At 47.4% G+C, this 16,191-nt stretch overlaps 1 protein-coding gene across 8 annotated transcripts in view; it reads left to right on the forward strand.

Moving 5' to 3' along the window:
* Positions 1-16,191, forward strand: part of SHROOM2 (shroom family member 2) — a 165,103-nt gene that overhangs the window by 125,723 nt on the left and 23,189 nt on the right. For 7 of the 8 annotated variants that reach the window (XM_039475513.2, XM_039475512.2, XM_010336253.3 and 4 more), the window contains one exon: positions 13,899-14,594. The exons of the other annotated variant lie outside the window; for it this stretch is intronic. In XM_039475513.2, the coding sequence (XP_039331447.1) occupies positions 13,899-14,594 (696 nt within the window). The remainder of the gene's footprint in view (positions 1-13,898; positions 14,595-16,191) is intronic. 8 annotated transcript variants of the gene reach the window in all.

Consider the following 16,191-nt stretch of genomic DNA (forward strand, 5'->3'; position numbering starts at 1 on the left):
TCATTGTTTTGTGAAAAACCTTAGTGGCCTCATATTGCTCTTAATGGGCAAGTGAGCCTACCAGAATCTGTAGTAATTGTGGAAATGTAACATTACAGTGAAAGCGGAGAGTTGGGACATGGCTCTGGAGTGGAGCTGGGGCTGTCCGCCTCCCATTTAGGATGGAATCCTTTTCTAGGCCCTTCAGCTTCAGCACACTTGAAGTCTAAGGATTTTGTTTGTCTGTTTGCCCCTATTGTTTTAATCACCGCTAGGATAAGAACTGCAGTCTCTGTGAAAAAAGGTCTTCAGGTGACATCAGTGTATTATCTTCCTGGTTAACAATTAGCATTCTCAAAGTCGGGCACTGTGCTGCATGCAAAGTTGAATCAGGCACAGACAGAACCTTCCTCAGAGGAGTTTGTACTCTATTAATAGGGAAGATAATTTAGAAATTGTCCTAGCCAGTTTACACTGCTAAAACAAATTACCATATACCGGGAGGCTTCAACAACAGACATTTATTGCTCACCGTTCTTCTGGAGACTGGTAGTCCAAGGTCAAGGTGCTGGCCTGTGGATTCCTGGTGAAGGTTCTCTTCCTGGTTCACAGATGGCACCTTCTACCTGTGTCCTCACATGAGGGCGAGCAGAGGGAGAAAGCAAACTCTCTCACGTATCTTTTCTTTTTATGAGACAGTCTGCTTCTGTCACCCCAGGCTAGAGTGCAGTGGTGCAATCACAGCTCACTGCAGCCTCAAACTCCCGAACTCCTAGGCTCAGGCAATCTTCCCACCTCAGCTTCCTGAGCAGCTGGGACTTCAAGTATGTACCACCATGCCTGGCTAATTTTGTTTGTTTTTGTGGAGATGGAGACTCATTATGTTGGCCAGGAGGGTCTCAAACTCACTACAACCCATCACACAGTACATTTCAACTCACTACAGCTCATCAGACAGTACCTCTCAACCCACTGAGTTTTTTGGTCTATAATACCCTGATAGAGTTGTAGAGGTGAAAAGAATACAGGTAAAAGTGTTGGGTAATATGAACACCTAGATCCATCCTAGATGTCTAGAAATTCACACACACATTTGTGGCTCAGAAGAGCATGTAGATATAGGGAACAAGGTGTAAGGTGAACCCAAATTCATACATTGCTTGTTACCTCTGCCCAGACCTTAGTAGCTTTAAGCTTTTGTCAATAATAGATCATACCTAATAAGTATTACACAACCCAGATGCCTCTAAAACTATTATTGAGGTGAATGAAAAAGTCTACCACAATAAGATAGTATTTATCAGAGAGATTCAGATATGATTTTTCTCTCTTTTAATCTAAAATATAGTAATTTAAAAAAAAAGTCAGCTAATGTACTATAAGCCATTGTTGGGAATCTTGGCATGAAATCCAGCTAGGGTACCAATTGTGTCCATATCAAATTTTTAGAAGCAGATACCCTGATGTGTTTATGAGTTTTATTTCTGGTCTGCCTCCTCCTTCTCAAAATTCCCTTTGTATACATTGAAAACAAAAAGCCAGCCAGAAAATCAATAAGATCACTTGATCATTACAGCATAAAGAGTAGAACAGTAGTGTTAGTTACCTTGCTGCATAACAAATCATCCACCAATTTGGTGGCTTGACCACCACTAAACATTTATTATCTCATATACTTTCTGAGGGTTAGGGAGGAGATTAGCTAGGTGATTGTGGCTCAGCATCTCCTGAGATTGCAGTCAACATATGCCAGGACAGCCGTCTTCCAAAGGCTTGCTTGGAGCTAGAGGGTCCGCTTCCAAGAGGGCACCCATATGTCTGTTGGCAAGAGGCCTCAGTTCCTTCCCACATAGATCTCCCTGTAGGGCTGCTTGAGTATCCTCACACCATGGTGGCTGGCTTCCCGCCTGTGAGTTATCCTCAGGAGACAAAAAGGAAGAAGTTGCAATGCCTGTGTAATCTGGTCTCAGAAATCACTCATTGGCACTTCTGCCATACATTTTTTTAATCAATTTATTGAGGTATGATTGACATATAAAAGGCTATACATATTTAATACATATGCTTTGATGAATTTGGAGATAAGTGTCTATATGCCTGTGAAATAATCACCACAATCAGTGCCTTAAATGGATCCATCACCTCTAAAAGTTTCCTACCACCCTATCAACCCTCTTTTTTGTTGTTGTCGTTGATAAGATCTACCCTCTTAGCAAACTTTTAAATGTACAATACAGAATTATTAACTACAGATGCTGTGCTGTGCAGTAGGTTCCTGGGACCGATTCATCTTGTGTAATTGAAACTTTGTGCCCTCTGGCCAACACCTCCCTGTTTCTCCTTCCCCCATCCCCTGGAAACCACCATTCATTCGAGTGTTTAAAATTTTTCGCGTAAGTGGGACCATGTAGTATTCTCCTTCTGCACCTGGCTTGTTTCACTTAGCATAATGTCCCATAGGCTCATCCATGTTGTCATAAATGGCAAAATTTCTCTCCTTTTTGTCTTTTTATTCCACTATATGCACACACATTTTATTCACTCATCTGTCAATGTCTGCTTAGGTGGCTCCGTGTCTTGGCTGTTGTGAATAGTGAACTAATAGTGAACTATTCACAATAGTTCATGCTGCAGTGAACATAGGAATTCTGCCATATTTTGCTTGTTCAAAAGGAGTCAGAGTCCAGCCTACTTCTAACAAGCTCCACTTGTTTGAAGGACGGAGTTTCAAAGGAATTATTGGGACTTGTTTATTTGTTTGTTTAAAGATGAGGTCTCTCTCTCTGTTGCCCAGGCTGGCATGCAATGACACAATCATGGCTCACTGCATTGTTGAACTCCTGGATTCAAGTGATCCTCCTGCCTCGGCTTTTCGAGTAGCTGGGACTACAGGTGCATACCACCACATTTGGCTTTTTTTTTTTTTTTTTTTTAATTTATTTATTTTGGTACCGGATCTTGCTATGTTGCCCAGGCTGGTCTCAAACTCCTAGCCTCAAGCAACCGTCCGGCCTTAGGAATCCCAAGTTCCTGGGACTCCCAGCATGAGCCACTGTGCCTGGCTGGTTTTGATAACTTTATACACCTCGTGATCAAAACAGTAAGTTCCAGAAAGCGCCTTTGTGCTCTTTACAGTGAAACCCTGCCCCGCAACCATCCCTCCCTGATGGGTGACTCTAGCGAGTGTTGACTCTTGTTGAGCTTCATGTAAACTGGACCCTGCTTGTGTGTTCTTTGGCAGCTGACCCTTCATTCAGGGTCATGCTCCTGGGACCCATTCTCATTGTGGTGTCTCTGTAGTTTTTCTAAATTACTGGCTAGTGTTCCTTACTGTGAATACAGCACCACTGGTTGATCCACTCACCAGCAAATGGGCAGTGTTTGGCCAGCATGAATGAGGGCTTCTGTTGTTTCTTTTGGGTGAGAGAGTTGTTTCTCTGGGAGTGATGGACTGGCTGGGTCGCAGGGCAGGTGTGTGAGAGTCTCCTTCTTCACACAGTTTCACTAGGACTCAGAGGCCATGGTCTTTTCTCTCGTGTGATGGGCTTCGAGACTTTCTAGAGTTCAGTTCGTGTAGCTGTCCTCAGCTTTTGATAAGGGACGTGTGTGTTCCAATAACACTTCGTTTATAAAACCAGGAGACAGTGGAGAGTTGGCCCTTGGTTTCTAGCTTGCAAACTCCTTGTCTAGGAGATGAGACAAATATTAATTTTTAAAACCCATGTGTGTATAATTGCTCATTTTGAAAGCACTGTGAAGAGAACACTAAGGAAGAGGAATGGGGAGACTTTTTACATGTGTGTGGGGAGTCTGATGAATTTGTCAAACCTATGATTTTATAACTTCTCTGGCCTCTTTTTAGTTGCTACTGGGAGCAGCGGTCCATATGTGAACCAGTGTGGAGCTCCACAAGCTGCCTTTTCAAGTCATTACAGTTAGCAGAGATGAACTGGCCCAGGGTTCAAAAAGCCTTTCTGGCTGGAGGAATGTGGATCAGTCCCTCCAGGCCTGGAAGAGGGCTGGCAAGTGGGGGGAGGGGGGAGCGGGAGGTGCACTCAATGTTACCATTTTCACAGATGAGAGTAATGTTATTTGATGGGTATGCCAAGCCAGTGATGACAACTTCAGGAATAGCTTTGAATATCTAAATGAAGTGGGTAGGAAAGTGGGAGATTAGGAGTTCGGGAGGGGAGTTCCTGTAAAGCAGAGGTTCCCAGGGCTGGCTCAACATCCACTTTGCCTGGAGGGCTTTCCCTGAAACAGACTTGCAGGCATGCCAGCCCTTGCTGTTTTCCACCTCTTCCCAGGCCTGGCCTTCCCATCACGGAAGGAGAGCCCAGCTCCCAGGGCTCACATTCTGGAACCAAGAGTGAGGCTCTCCAGGCACGGAGACAATAGAGGCCTGGAAAAGATCCCCAAAATGTGTGTGCTGAAGGCATACTCAGGGTCTGATACTTGAGGGGACATCACACATTATAATCTCCAGATCTAGGCAGGTTCTGTTACTGGGCACTAACCCTCGAGAAATCAGTGCCTGTAACTATGATTTGGATCATCTGTGCTTTGGATTTCTCTTTTAATCTTCTCTGTTTCCTCCCCTTCTTAACCACAAGTGATTTATCAGCCGCTCTAATTCAACTTCATTACTCTTTGCCATCCAAGTTCCTGCAAGCACAAATAAAACCCAAGGGAAGCAGCAGACCTTTTTATCCATCTGTGAAGACACTAAAGAAATACAGTTCATCCGGCTTTCTAGAGTAATTGCTTTCCCCAAATGGTATTAGAATCCTGGCATACAGGGAGCAGCTTCAGCAGAGATGTGGCAGTAGAGAAATGACTGACTTAAGGATGGTCCAGGGCTGGTGTCCTCCCTGAAGGTAGTTCCACAGGACACAAAAGTTGCAGAAGAGCCTGTGAGAACAGCTGTGTCCTTTGTCGTCACTAGCTGGTTTGTTCATTGGGCAAATGTTTTTGTGACTGAAAGCTGGGCATGCACAGGACAGCCGAACAGCCTCTAGCCTGCTGGTACTCACAGTCTGGGAAGTCCTATGGTAAATCAATATTTTGTTTGTTTGTTTTTTAGAGACAGGATCTCACTCTGTCACCCAGATTGGAGTGCAGTGGCATGATCATAGCTCACTGCAGCCTCCAAATCCTGGGCTCAAGCAATCCTCCCACTTCCGCCTCCTGAGTAGCTGGGACTAAAGGTGCACACCACCATGCCTGGATGATTTTTCAATTTTTTTATGGAGATAGGGTCTTGCTATGTTGTCCAGCTGGTCTCAAACTCCTTGTCTCAGGCAATTTGCCTCTCAGGCAATTTGGCCTCCCTAAGTGTTGGGATTACAGGCACGAGCCACATGTCCAGGCTTTTTTTGTTTGTTGTTAGAAACAGAGTCTCCCTCTGTCACCCAGGCTGGAGTGCAGTGGTGTGATCATGGCTCACTGCAACCTTGAACTCCCAGGGTCAAGCACGCCTCTTGCTTCAGCCTCCTGAGTAGCTACAGGCATGCACCACCATGCCTGGTTAATTTTTATTTATTTTTATTTTTATTTTTGTAGAGACTGGGTCTTGCTATGTTGCTCAGAGTAGTCTTGAATTCCTCCCACTTTGGCCTCCCAAAGCACTGGGATTATAGGTGTGAGCCACTGTGCTCAGCCTGGTAAATTGGTATGTCTAAGGAGAGAAGGGTTAGTCCCGTTGTTCCCAGGTGTTGAAACTTTTAAAAATGTCTCGAATACATTTCTGCATTGGTTGGTTGGTTGGTCAGTCGGTCGCTTGGTTGGTTTCTTGCCTCTGTTGGGCTCCATCACCTTCCCCACTGTCTCCTTTTTCTACTTCATCTGGCCTTTATGGGGTGCTATGTTGACAGAAGAGCTTTCCACCTGCACCTCCCCAGGGGTATGTGTCTGTAAGAGCTGCCCAGAGCCTGGGAAGGATAGTGGAAACACCAGGGACTCGTTCCGGAGACTTGTGCTCAGGATGACGTGGTGTGCCAGCTCTCAGCTGCCTGATCCACATTCTGAGGCCTGGTTCTTCAGTGTGCAGACACCTGCCTGACAGCGTCTGATACACCTCCCCAGGCTGAAGGGCAGACCAGCTACCTGTGATTCCTGATTAAAATGCTGTGCTTGACAGAATCACTTCTATTTATGCCCACAACCAGTGGAGGAGTTTCTAAATGATAACCCCAAGCTGTCAGCGTTGAACTTGAGTTGATGTTTGAGTTACCAAGCGTTCCACATTCCACGCTCATGGAAACCTGGCTCTGTTTGGAAGCAGCAATGCTGGGTCCTACCCCAATTGTCCCATGAGATAATTGTGCTCTGTGCAAACAGCTCTGGTCCCAGATCCTGGCTTTGTAGTATATACTCTCAAGAGGGACTCCTGGGTCACCAGAGATACTGCCCTATCCATTGCTATTCTTGGTGGTATGCTGGGGTGTAATAGGTGTGTATATGGCCTAAGTTAGCCTTTTGCAGAATAGGTAAATGAAAGGAGGAAACACCTCAATGTCATCCGTGGGAAGTGTGTTCACTCTGTCTCTTAATTGTCAAAATGAGGTAGTGCCATTGCCCAGAGCTCTTTTGGCACCTTTTATACCCCTCACCAGCTGGCTTGGTCTGCTGCAGGGGTGCCCTTCCCATCTCATTGGTTGGGTGTGTTGTGTTGTGCTTTGGGAAGAAGTTTGTATGGTGCTGGTGTCACAGAGGCCTGTGTCCAGGTCTGCTCCATTACATACTGACCCTTTGGTCTTATGTGCTCAGGGGGTGCCTGGCTCATAGGAAGCCCACACAACTCCTTTTCCCACACCAGGGCCTTTTTCTGCTGCTAGCTCACCCCATCCAATGCAACGTAGCCTGTGATCAGCTTGTACAGGAGAGGCAGCTTTCTGGGACGTAGTTGCCTGTCTAACATCACATAGCTGGCACGTGATGGATCCTGATTGGATATGTCTGCCCGGGAAAACCTCAAGTCACAGGCAGCTAGAACATCTTGAGCATCCCTAATCAGAAGGCCTGAAATCTTAAATGCTCCAAAGTTCAAAACTTTTTGAGCACCGGCATGATGCCAGAAGTGAAAAATTCCACAGCTGATCTCGTGGGATGGGTCGCAGTGAGAATGCAGGTGGAGACAGGGCAAGCTGCTGCTGGTGGCTGTTGCTGATGCCTGACAGCTGAGGCGCGTGTTCTGGTGACATTGCTGTGCTGCTTCCTTACCCTGGACACTTTCCTCTCTCACTATATTGATGGTATGTGGCGCTTTTCACTGTCAAGTGCTTATTTATGAGTAAGTGTAGGAAAATTATTGCTTGTTGTCAGCATATAAACTCAGAGTCCGGAATGATGGTGATGCCAAACAGCCAGATCGCGCACATGTGTGCGGAGAGACTGACGCTTTTGCTTTACAGTGGTTCGGTGGATACAAACTTTGTTTTGTGCACAACATTATTAAGCATAATGTACAAAATTACCTTCAGGCTATATATATAAAGTGTATATGAAACAAAATGAATTTCAGGTTTAGACTTGAGTCCCACCCCCAAGATGTTTCATTATGCGTGTGTAAATTCCAAAGTCCAAAAACGTCTGAAATTCGAAACACTTCTGGTCCCAAGCATTTCGGAAGAGAGATGTTTAACCTGTACTTTAGAAAGAACTCAGACACTAGAGTTCATCAAGGGCAGCATTTCAGCAGCACCTGTGTTGTGTGTCTGCAAATCAGAATGCATCCCTGTCCCATCATTGATACCAAGAGTAGTCATGAGGCCTACTGCGGTGGCTCATGCCTATGCTCCCAGCACTTTGGGAGGCCAAGGCAAAAGGATCACTTGAGCCCAGAAGTTTGAGGCCAGCCTGAGCAACATGGTAAACCCCATCTCTGCAAAACAATTAAAAAATTAGCCAGGCTATACTGGCTTTCACCTGTGGTCCCAGTGCCTCAGAAGACTAAGGCAGGAGGATCACTTGAACCTGGGAGGTTGAGGCCACAGTGACTCGTGATCACGCCACTGCACTCCAGCCTGGATAACAGAGCAAGGCCCTGTCTCTGTCTCCCCCCTACACCCCCAAAAGAGAAACAAATAGGTGAAGAGGACCCTGTGGTGTGTGTTCCTTAAGTCATCTGCAAGATTCAGAAATTTTCCCATCCTCCTCGTTAAAGATAATTGTTAACCCTATTCAGAAAACAGTGGTGGATTATTGATTACAGAGCAGTTCAAAACTGTTTAAATGTGTTGGGAACATTCATACACAAGGTCCTTTCATGGAGGACATAACCGTAGTGTCTTATCCAGCTTAGCTTTAATGCAACTTCTCCCCTTTTAAAATTCTACACAAAAAGTGAAAGTGATTGAAAACAACAAGTGCATGTACATCGTGTTCAAGTGAAGGCACAACATATTGCATGTAATAAACATTTACCTGCGAGGCCCTGAAGGAAATAGCCCAGCTCCCTGGCCTCTGTAAAGGTGCTTTCAGCCCAGAGAGGAGCATGGAGACAGGTGAACAATGGGATGATTGGAGAGAGTCCCCTTGCTGAGGCGTGACCTGGAGGTGGGGTGCTGTCAGGGCAGGACTGGCAGGGCTGAGGGCCGTGTGAGAAGGACCCAGCCATGCTGAGAGCTGTGGGGAGGCGGGAGCAGCACAGGGAGACTCAGAGAAATGGGTCCAGTGTTTTCAGGGAGCTCATCGTGGACAGATGGAATGTGGAGATGAAACTGCCACCTCTCATAGGTGGAAACCTTGCATTCAGACATAGGGCTGGATGTCTCAGCAGAAGCAAAAATGGAGTAATGCTAACAGGATCTCTAGAGCAGTTTTTTCTTAGCAGTGGTTTCAGTCCTGTCATAGCATGTTGGATGACTGAGCACATTGACAGTGGCCCTTCCTGCAGGTTTGTCCCCTTCAGATTAGTTCTGTTTGGCTTTGAGGTGCTGTTTTGGAGCCTCACCCTCCGTCTCCTTCAGCGGCAGGCAGCCTAAGGAGCATGACAGGGCCACGGGTTCCATGTCACAGGTTTCTGAAAGCTCTGCTGCTTGGAGCCTGGTGACCCTGTCCCCTCTGGGAACTGTGCAAGCAGCTGTCTCCTTGGGAACGTGGCATTAGCATGTTTTGCATGAGAATGAACACCAACCAATGCTGAATATCAATTGGATCCTAGAGTGCAGCTGCCTTTTAAATGTTCCTTTGTGTGGCTGAACTTCCTGCTCCAGCGGATTCCTGGAGCTTGTGTGAAGACACAGAGTCCTTAAGTCACCTTAGTGTCTTGCTTGCGCTATCTCTGGATCTTGCTGTCATCATTTATTTTATCCTTAGAAGTATGGCAAAGAGAAATACATACATATATAGAGACGCATGTCTGCACACAGACACAACACAGACACACGTACCTACACATGCTTACAACACACACAACCTGGGCACACACCCACAACATACATCTCCATAGAGACACAACACAGGCACACATACCCACACACATATGACATACAACACAGGCGCACACATGCAACATACATGGACACATGCATCTACACGCATGCACAACCCAGGTGTACACATGCAGCACACATCTACACAGAGACATACATGTGCATTCAGACACAAGCTAGACTCACACATACATCTACACATGCAAACAGCCCAGGCATATACATACAACATGCATCCATGCAGAGATATACATCTACACGCATACACAGCCCAGGCACACAGACAGTATGTGTACTTATATACCGACAGGCATTTATACACATACAACATGCATCTGCACACATACAACATAGACACAGGCAACATCTACATGTAGACCTGTGCACAAGCACAACATAGACAAATCACACACACAATCTACAGAGCTGCCTCTTGGGACCAGTTAAAAACCAAAGTTGGAGTATGACTTCAGCAGAGTCCTGAATTCCCATTTTTGGTCCTTTTCTTTGTGTTGGTGACCCTGATTTCCCAGATTCTTATCAACTGGGATAATAAAAACCAATTAGTGATTTTATAACTTGACTTTGCAAGGTAGGGGTGGGGGACAAACTTGGTCCAGGCGTCGTGGTGCTGCTGCAGGTCTGAATAAAGTGCAATGTTAGGACGGAGTGCCCTGCGTTGTTGCGTTTCTGGTGTGGGAAGTGATGACGCAGCACACACCACTCCCCTGAGAACAGAGCACCCCGCTCCTGTAGGGCGGTCCTCTAGGAAGATGGGACGGAGCCTCTGGGCGCCTTCTGACCAGAAGAGAAGCCAAGAGCCAGCCTGCTACCTGGTTTCTCGGTGGTCTTTTGCTCCATGTCATTGTTCACTTTTCACAGGGGCTTTGCTCCCTGAAGGGGAGTTCTCTTTTGTTTCTAGATGGACCTCGGAGCACTGCTGCAGAAGGCACTTTGCAAATAGCATTCCTTGTTAATTAGCGGGTGACCAAAGGCACTTGGATTTTAGTAATAAATCATAGTTCATTTAATTCTATTTCTACGATGTGGTGTGATATCAACCCACAGCTGTGGGTTCAGCTGTGTCCCCACCCAAATCTCAACTTGAATTGTATCTCTGAGAATTCCCACGTGTTGTGGGAGGGACCCAGGGGGAGGTAATTGAATCATGGGAGCTGGTCTTTCCTATGCTAGTCTCATGAGAGTGAATAAGTCTCACGAGATCTGATGGGTTTATCAGGGGTTTCCACTTTTGCTACCTCCGTTTTCTCTTGCCACTGCCATGTAAGAAGTGCCTTTTGCCTCCTACCATGATTCTGAGGCCTCCCCAGCCATGTAAAACTGTAAGTCCAATTGAACCTCATTTGGTTCCCAGTTTGGGGTATGTCTTTATCAACAGTGCGAAAATGAACTAATACATGGCACTTCAGGAATTTTAAAAGGGAAAAAAAGTTCAAGTGTACGTCAACTTTTTGAAATGAAATGAATTATTGAACACTGAAACATTGAGGCTGGGCACAGTGGCTCACACCTGTAATCCCAGCACTTGGGAGGCCAAGGCAGGTGGATCCCTCAAGTCCAGGAGTTTGAGACCAGTCTGGGCAACATGGCGAAACCCCATCTCTACAACAATACAAAAAGTAGCTGAGTGTGCTGATGCATACCTGTGGTCCCAGCTACTAGGGATGTTGAGGTGGGAGGTGGAAGCTGCAGTGGGCCCAGATTGTGCAGTCCAGCCTGGGCAACAGAGCAAGACCCTGTCTCAAAAATTAATTAATTAATAATATAGAAATGAAATGGAATATTGAATACTGAGCCATCGAATATTGAAATGCAATGTAGGGGAGACATCTGACCTGTGAGAGCACTTCTCAGAATGCAAGTCAATTTGGCAGCATTTTAATGATGTCATTCCGTATTTTGTAACCAGGCAGATGTATTGTTCTCTAACCCATGCATAAATGTGTTCAAGTTTTTTTTGTTGTTTTGTTTTTGTTTTTTAATAGAGTCTCACTTTGTTACCCAGGTTGGAGTGCAGTGGTGTGATCTCAGCTCACTGCAGCCTCCATCTCCCAGGTTCAAGTCATTCTCCTGCCTCAGCCTCCCAAGTAGCTGGGATTACAGGCACACACCACCATGCCCAGCTAATTTTTGTATTTTTTGGTAGAGACAGGGTTTTACCATGTTGGCCAGGCTGATCTCGAACTCCTGACCTCAAGTGATTCGCCCACCTCAGCCTCCTAAAGTGCTGGGATTACAGATATGAGCCACCGCATTTAGCCATTCAAGTTATTTTGATAACACTTCAAGTTAGGAGTTTGTTAGGGTCTGCCCAGTGCACATGAGAACTCCGGCGTCCTTGAGTTGGGTTGCTGTTGTCTGTAGCTCTGAGGTTGAGCTGTTTGGTTACAGCTTGTTTTGTAAGCCTGTGCTGTGTCTTCAACAAGACTTGAACTCTTCTGTCCTCTTCCAGACCTTGAGGACTTGAGCTCCTGACTTTGGGGTAATGGCACCCAGCCCTTCCCATGCTCCCAGTAGCACAGGTTGGAGGGCACATGGCCACAGCCTCCTTACAGCAGGGAGGGGAGGGCATTGGGTATTCATTAAACCCCGAGGGACTTTTCCTGAGGACACAGCAACATGACAGCCACAGGGTACTTGATTTGCTGTGCGCAGTCTGGGTGGGCTGGGGCATCTCTGAGGCTCAGAACACCAGGTGACACATCCACATTGTTCCAAGACACAAGTTCAGAGGCAGTGCAGCCCCTGGTCCTGGAACGAAGCTCTATGTAGGCGCTGGGTGCCGGGAAGAAGAGGATCGTCTCTTCTGCTTCACACTTAGACCGCTTGCTGCCCTTGTTCAGATCTCCTTTAAGAGCTCAAAGGTCATCTTCTGATGAGGATGACCTTTAGTAGCTCCTTCCCTGAAGCAGAGGCTGGTTTCTTACTCTGTTGGGTCAGAAAGAGCCATGTGCCAGCAAAGCCGTGCTGAGCTGATTCGTTGAAACATTGACAGTTGCTAGCCCATGAGATTTTGCTATAGCATGGATAAACACACATGTGAGGCCTGCCTGTGTGTGCTGCAGGCATGCTTATGCATGTGTGTGCATATAAACATATGTACATGTGATATGGGATAGTAATGGGAAGATCCATGAGTCATGGCCACTTCTGAAAGAAATAACCTTTCTTGGGTGCAGTGGCTCATGCCCATAATCCCAGCACTTTGTGAGGCTGAGGCAGGTGGATGGCTTGAAGGCAGGAGTTCGAGACCAGCCTGGCCAACATGGCAAAACCCCATCTCTACTAAAAATACAAAAAGTAGTCGAGTGTGGTGATGTGTACCTGCAGTTGCAGCTACTTGGGAGGCAGGCAAGAGGATCACTTGAGCCCAGGAGTTTGAGACTAACCTGGTCAACACAGTGAGACCCCATCTCTACAAACATGTTAAAAGTCAGCCAGGTATGGTGGTGAGCACCTGTAGCCTCAGCTACTTGGGAAGCTGAGGGGGCAGGATTTCTCAAGCCTAGGAGTTTGAGGCTGCAGCACGCTGTGATTGCACCATGGCACTCCAGCCTGGGTGACAAGAGCGAGACCCCAACTCTAAAAAGAACCTTTGTTGGTCTTATTTTTCATAATACAGTACTGATTTTCAAGGTTTTATTAAAGAATTGGTTTGCGACTCATCTTAGAAAGATTTACCTCTTTGTATATGGCAAATTTCCATAAGCCACATAAAAATACTGTAACTTGAAGTAAGTATTTCTGAATATAGCCATATGTGAACATTTTCACATTCATGTTGTTTCTAAAATTTTTCTTCATTTATTTCTGCAAAAACAAATGCTGTGTGTGTGTGTGTGTGTGTGTGTGTGTGTGTGTGATATGTGTGTGATGTGTGTGTGATGTGTGTGCCTGTGTCTTGAATGCTTCATGTTCTCTTGTGGGACATGCCAGTCAACAGCCTCATGTTGTCTGAGGTGTATCCAAACTCCCCAGCTTGCACAGGAGTTGCAGTAGAGAAAGATGTGGGAACGTGCATATGGATTTCACTCCTGAAAGTGGCTTAAGGGGCCGGGCGCGGTGGCTCAAGCCTGTAATCCCAGCACTTTGGGAGGCCGAGGTGGGTGGATCATGAGGTCGAGAGATCGAGACCATCCTGGTCAACATGGTGAAACCCTGTCTCTACTAAAAATACAAAAAACTAGCTGGGCATGGTGGCGCGTGCCTGTAATCCCAGCTACTCAGGAGGCTGAGGCAGGAGAATTGCCTGAGCCCAGGAGGCGGAGGTTGCGGTGAGCCGAGATCGTGCCATTGCACTCCAGCCTGGGTAACAAGAGCGAAACTCCCTCTCAAAAAAAAAAAAAAAAAAAAAAAAAAGAAAAGAAAGTGGCTTAAGGGGATTGTGAAGATCCAGGTCCAGTACCTTGTGGCAGGAGGGTGTTACTGGATTTGTTGGTTGATTCGTACTTGTTCTTCCTCTAGACAAGCAGATGCCCGGTGTCAGGAAGGCAGCCCAGGATCACAGCAGTACCCACCAAGTCAGAGCGCACCGAACCCACCCGCATTCTCTGAACTATCTCACTCCCAGGGAGCCCCAGAGCTGCCCCAGGAGGTCCGAGGACGAGCAGGAACCCTACCTCGAGATTATAGATACTCAGAGGAGAGCACCCCAGCAGACTTGGGACCCCGAGCCCAGAGTCCCGGCTCGCCCCTGCACGCTCAGGGACAGGACTCGTGGCCAGTGAGCTCAGCACTGCTCACCAAGAGGCCAGCCCCACAGAGGCCACCACCACCCAAGCGCGAGCCCAGGAGGTACAGGGCCACAGATAGCACACCTGCTGACGTTCCCCTGGCTGTCCCCAACAGGCCCTTCCCAACGCCATCCCCTGCGTCCCTGGACGTGTGTGTGGCCCACCTGTCCCTCTCCCACAGCCCCTCTGTGTTCAGCAGTACCCAGCCCCAGGACACCCCGAAGGCCACCGCCTGTGAGCGTGGCAGCCAGCATGTGAGCGGGGACACATCCCGTCCTCTGCCAGAAGCACTGCTCCCTCCCAAGCAGCAGCACCTGCGCCTGCAGACAGCCGCCATGGAGACCTCGCGCTCCCCCTCACCTCAGTTCGCCCCCCAGAAGCTGACGGACAAACCTCCCCTGCTCATCCAGGATGAGGATTCGACCAGGTACTGTCCTGCGATGGGGCCACTTGCGGTGTTCCCTCCCCATGAGGCTCCTTCCATGGGATGTGGGTTCACAGTGGGTCTTTCTGGGGTATCACCTGGGCACCTTGCTTTAGCTGAAGGCATTGGGCTTAAAGTTAGTCCTGGGGAATAATTGTGTGGAAGAAAGTGCAGCTTCAGTGCTGGTTGGATTTTTACCTCAGTGGTGGGCTGCTGTTTCCTGCAGGGAATGGTGGGAGATGTGAAGTAGGTGGTCCATCTTCCCCTTCTTCCAATCCAGATGCATTTTTATGTACATTACCCACAGGATATGCAGGTTAGAGGTGCGTTTTTGTGCGTTGTTGTTTTAATGCAGTCAGTATTTGTGATTGGAATTGAGTTTAACCTAAGCATGTGACCTTTAGGTGAAATTGGTATTTTTTATGGTGTCCAGTGTTTCTTACTCCTTTTCTTCCAGATTTTTTTTAATGTTAGAAAGCTAAGCTGGTTTATGCCTTTTGTTAAAGCAGAAGAATACTCAATCACATTTCATGGTGCTATCATCAGGATTTCAGGCATGGAATTACTGCGTCCATTGAGATGTTGATGGAAGTCAGTCAGGTGCTTGACCTTTCAAGAGCAGGGCCCAGCATGGTGGCTCACACCTGTAATCCCAGCACTTTGAGAGGTCAAGGCAAGTGGATTGCTTGAACCCAAGGAGTTCGAGGTCAGCCTGGGCAACATGGCAAAACCCTGTCTCTACTAAAACTACAAAATATTAGCCAGGCGTGATGGTGCACACCTATAGTCACAGCTTCCCAGGGAGGAGGCTGAAGTGGGAGGATCACCTGAGCCTGGGAGGTCCAGGCTGCAGTTAGCCATGATGATACCACTGCCCTCCAGCCTGGGTGACAAAGTGAGACCCTGTGCAAAAAAGTGCTGGCTATTTAGTTTTCTTCCCATGCAAACACCACCTCCTCGAGTGCCTTGAAGGACTGAGAAATGGATGGGGAGAATTTCCGCCTTGATGTCTAGAGCAATGGCTCTCAACCTAGGAGGTGGAGGACAATTTTGGCCCCCAGGGGACATTGGGCAATGTCCAGAAACACTTTTTGTTGTCCTAAGTGGGATGGGGGTGGGAGTGCTCTCAACATCTAGTAGTGGAGCCCAAGCAGTCTGCTCAGCGTCTGCAGTGCAAGGACGTCCCCCACAGAGCATTGTCTGACCGCAGATGCCAGCTGCTCTTAGGCTGGGAACCCTGCTATAGAGCCGCATGCCCGGCACAGGACCCACTGTCGCTTGTGCTGTGTAAACGTGAGGCAAAGAAAACCTAGTCGGCCGGGTGTGGTGGCTCACACCTATAATCCCAGCACTTTGGGAGACCAAGGCGGGCAGAACATGAGATCAGGAGATCAAGACCATCCTGGCCAACATGGTGAAACCCTGTCTCTACTAAAAATACAAAAATTAGCTGGGCATGGTGGTGCACGCCTGTAGTCCCAGCTACTCAAGAGGCTGAGACAGGAGAATCGCTTGAACCTGGGAGGCAGAGGTTGCAGTGAGCCGAGTTCATGCCACTGTACTCCAGCCTGGCAACAGAGTGAGACTTCTCTTAAAATAA

The sequence above is a fragment of the Saimiri boliviensis genome, chromosome X (genome assembly GCF_048565385.1).
Source record: "Saimiri boliviensis isolate mSaiBol1 chromosome X, mSaiBol1.pri, whole genome shotgun sequence".
Classification (NCBI taxonomy): Eukaryota; Metazoa; Chordata; class Mammalia; order Primates; family Cebidae; genus Saimiri; species Saimiri boliviensis.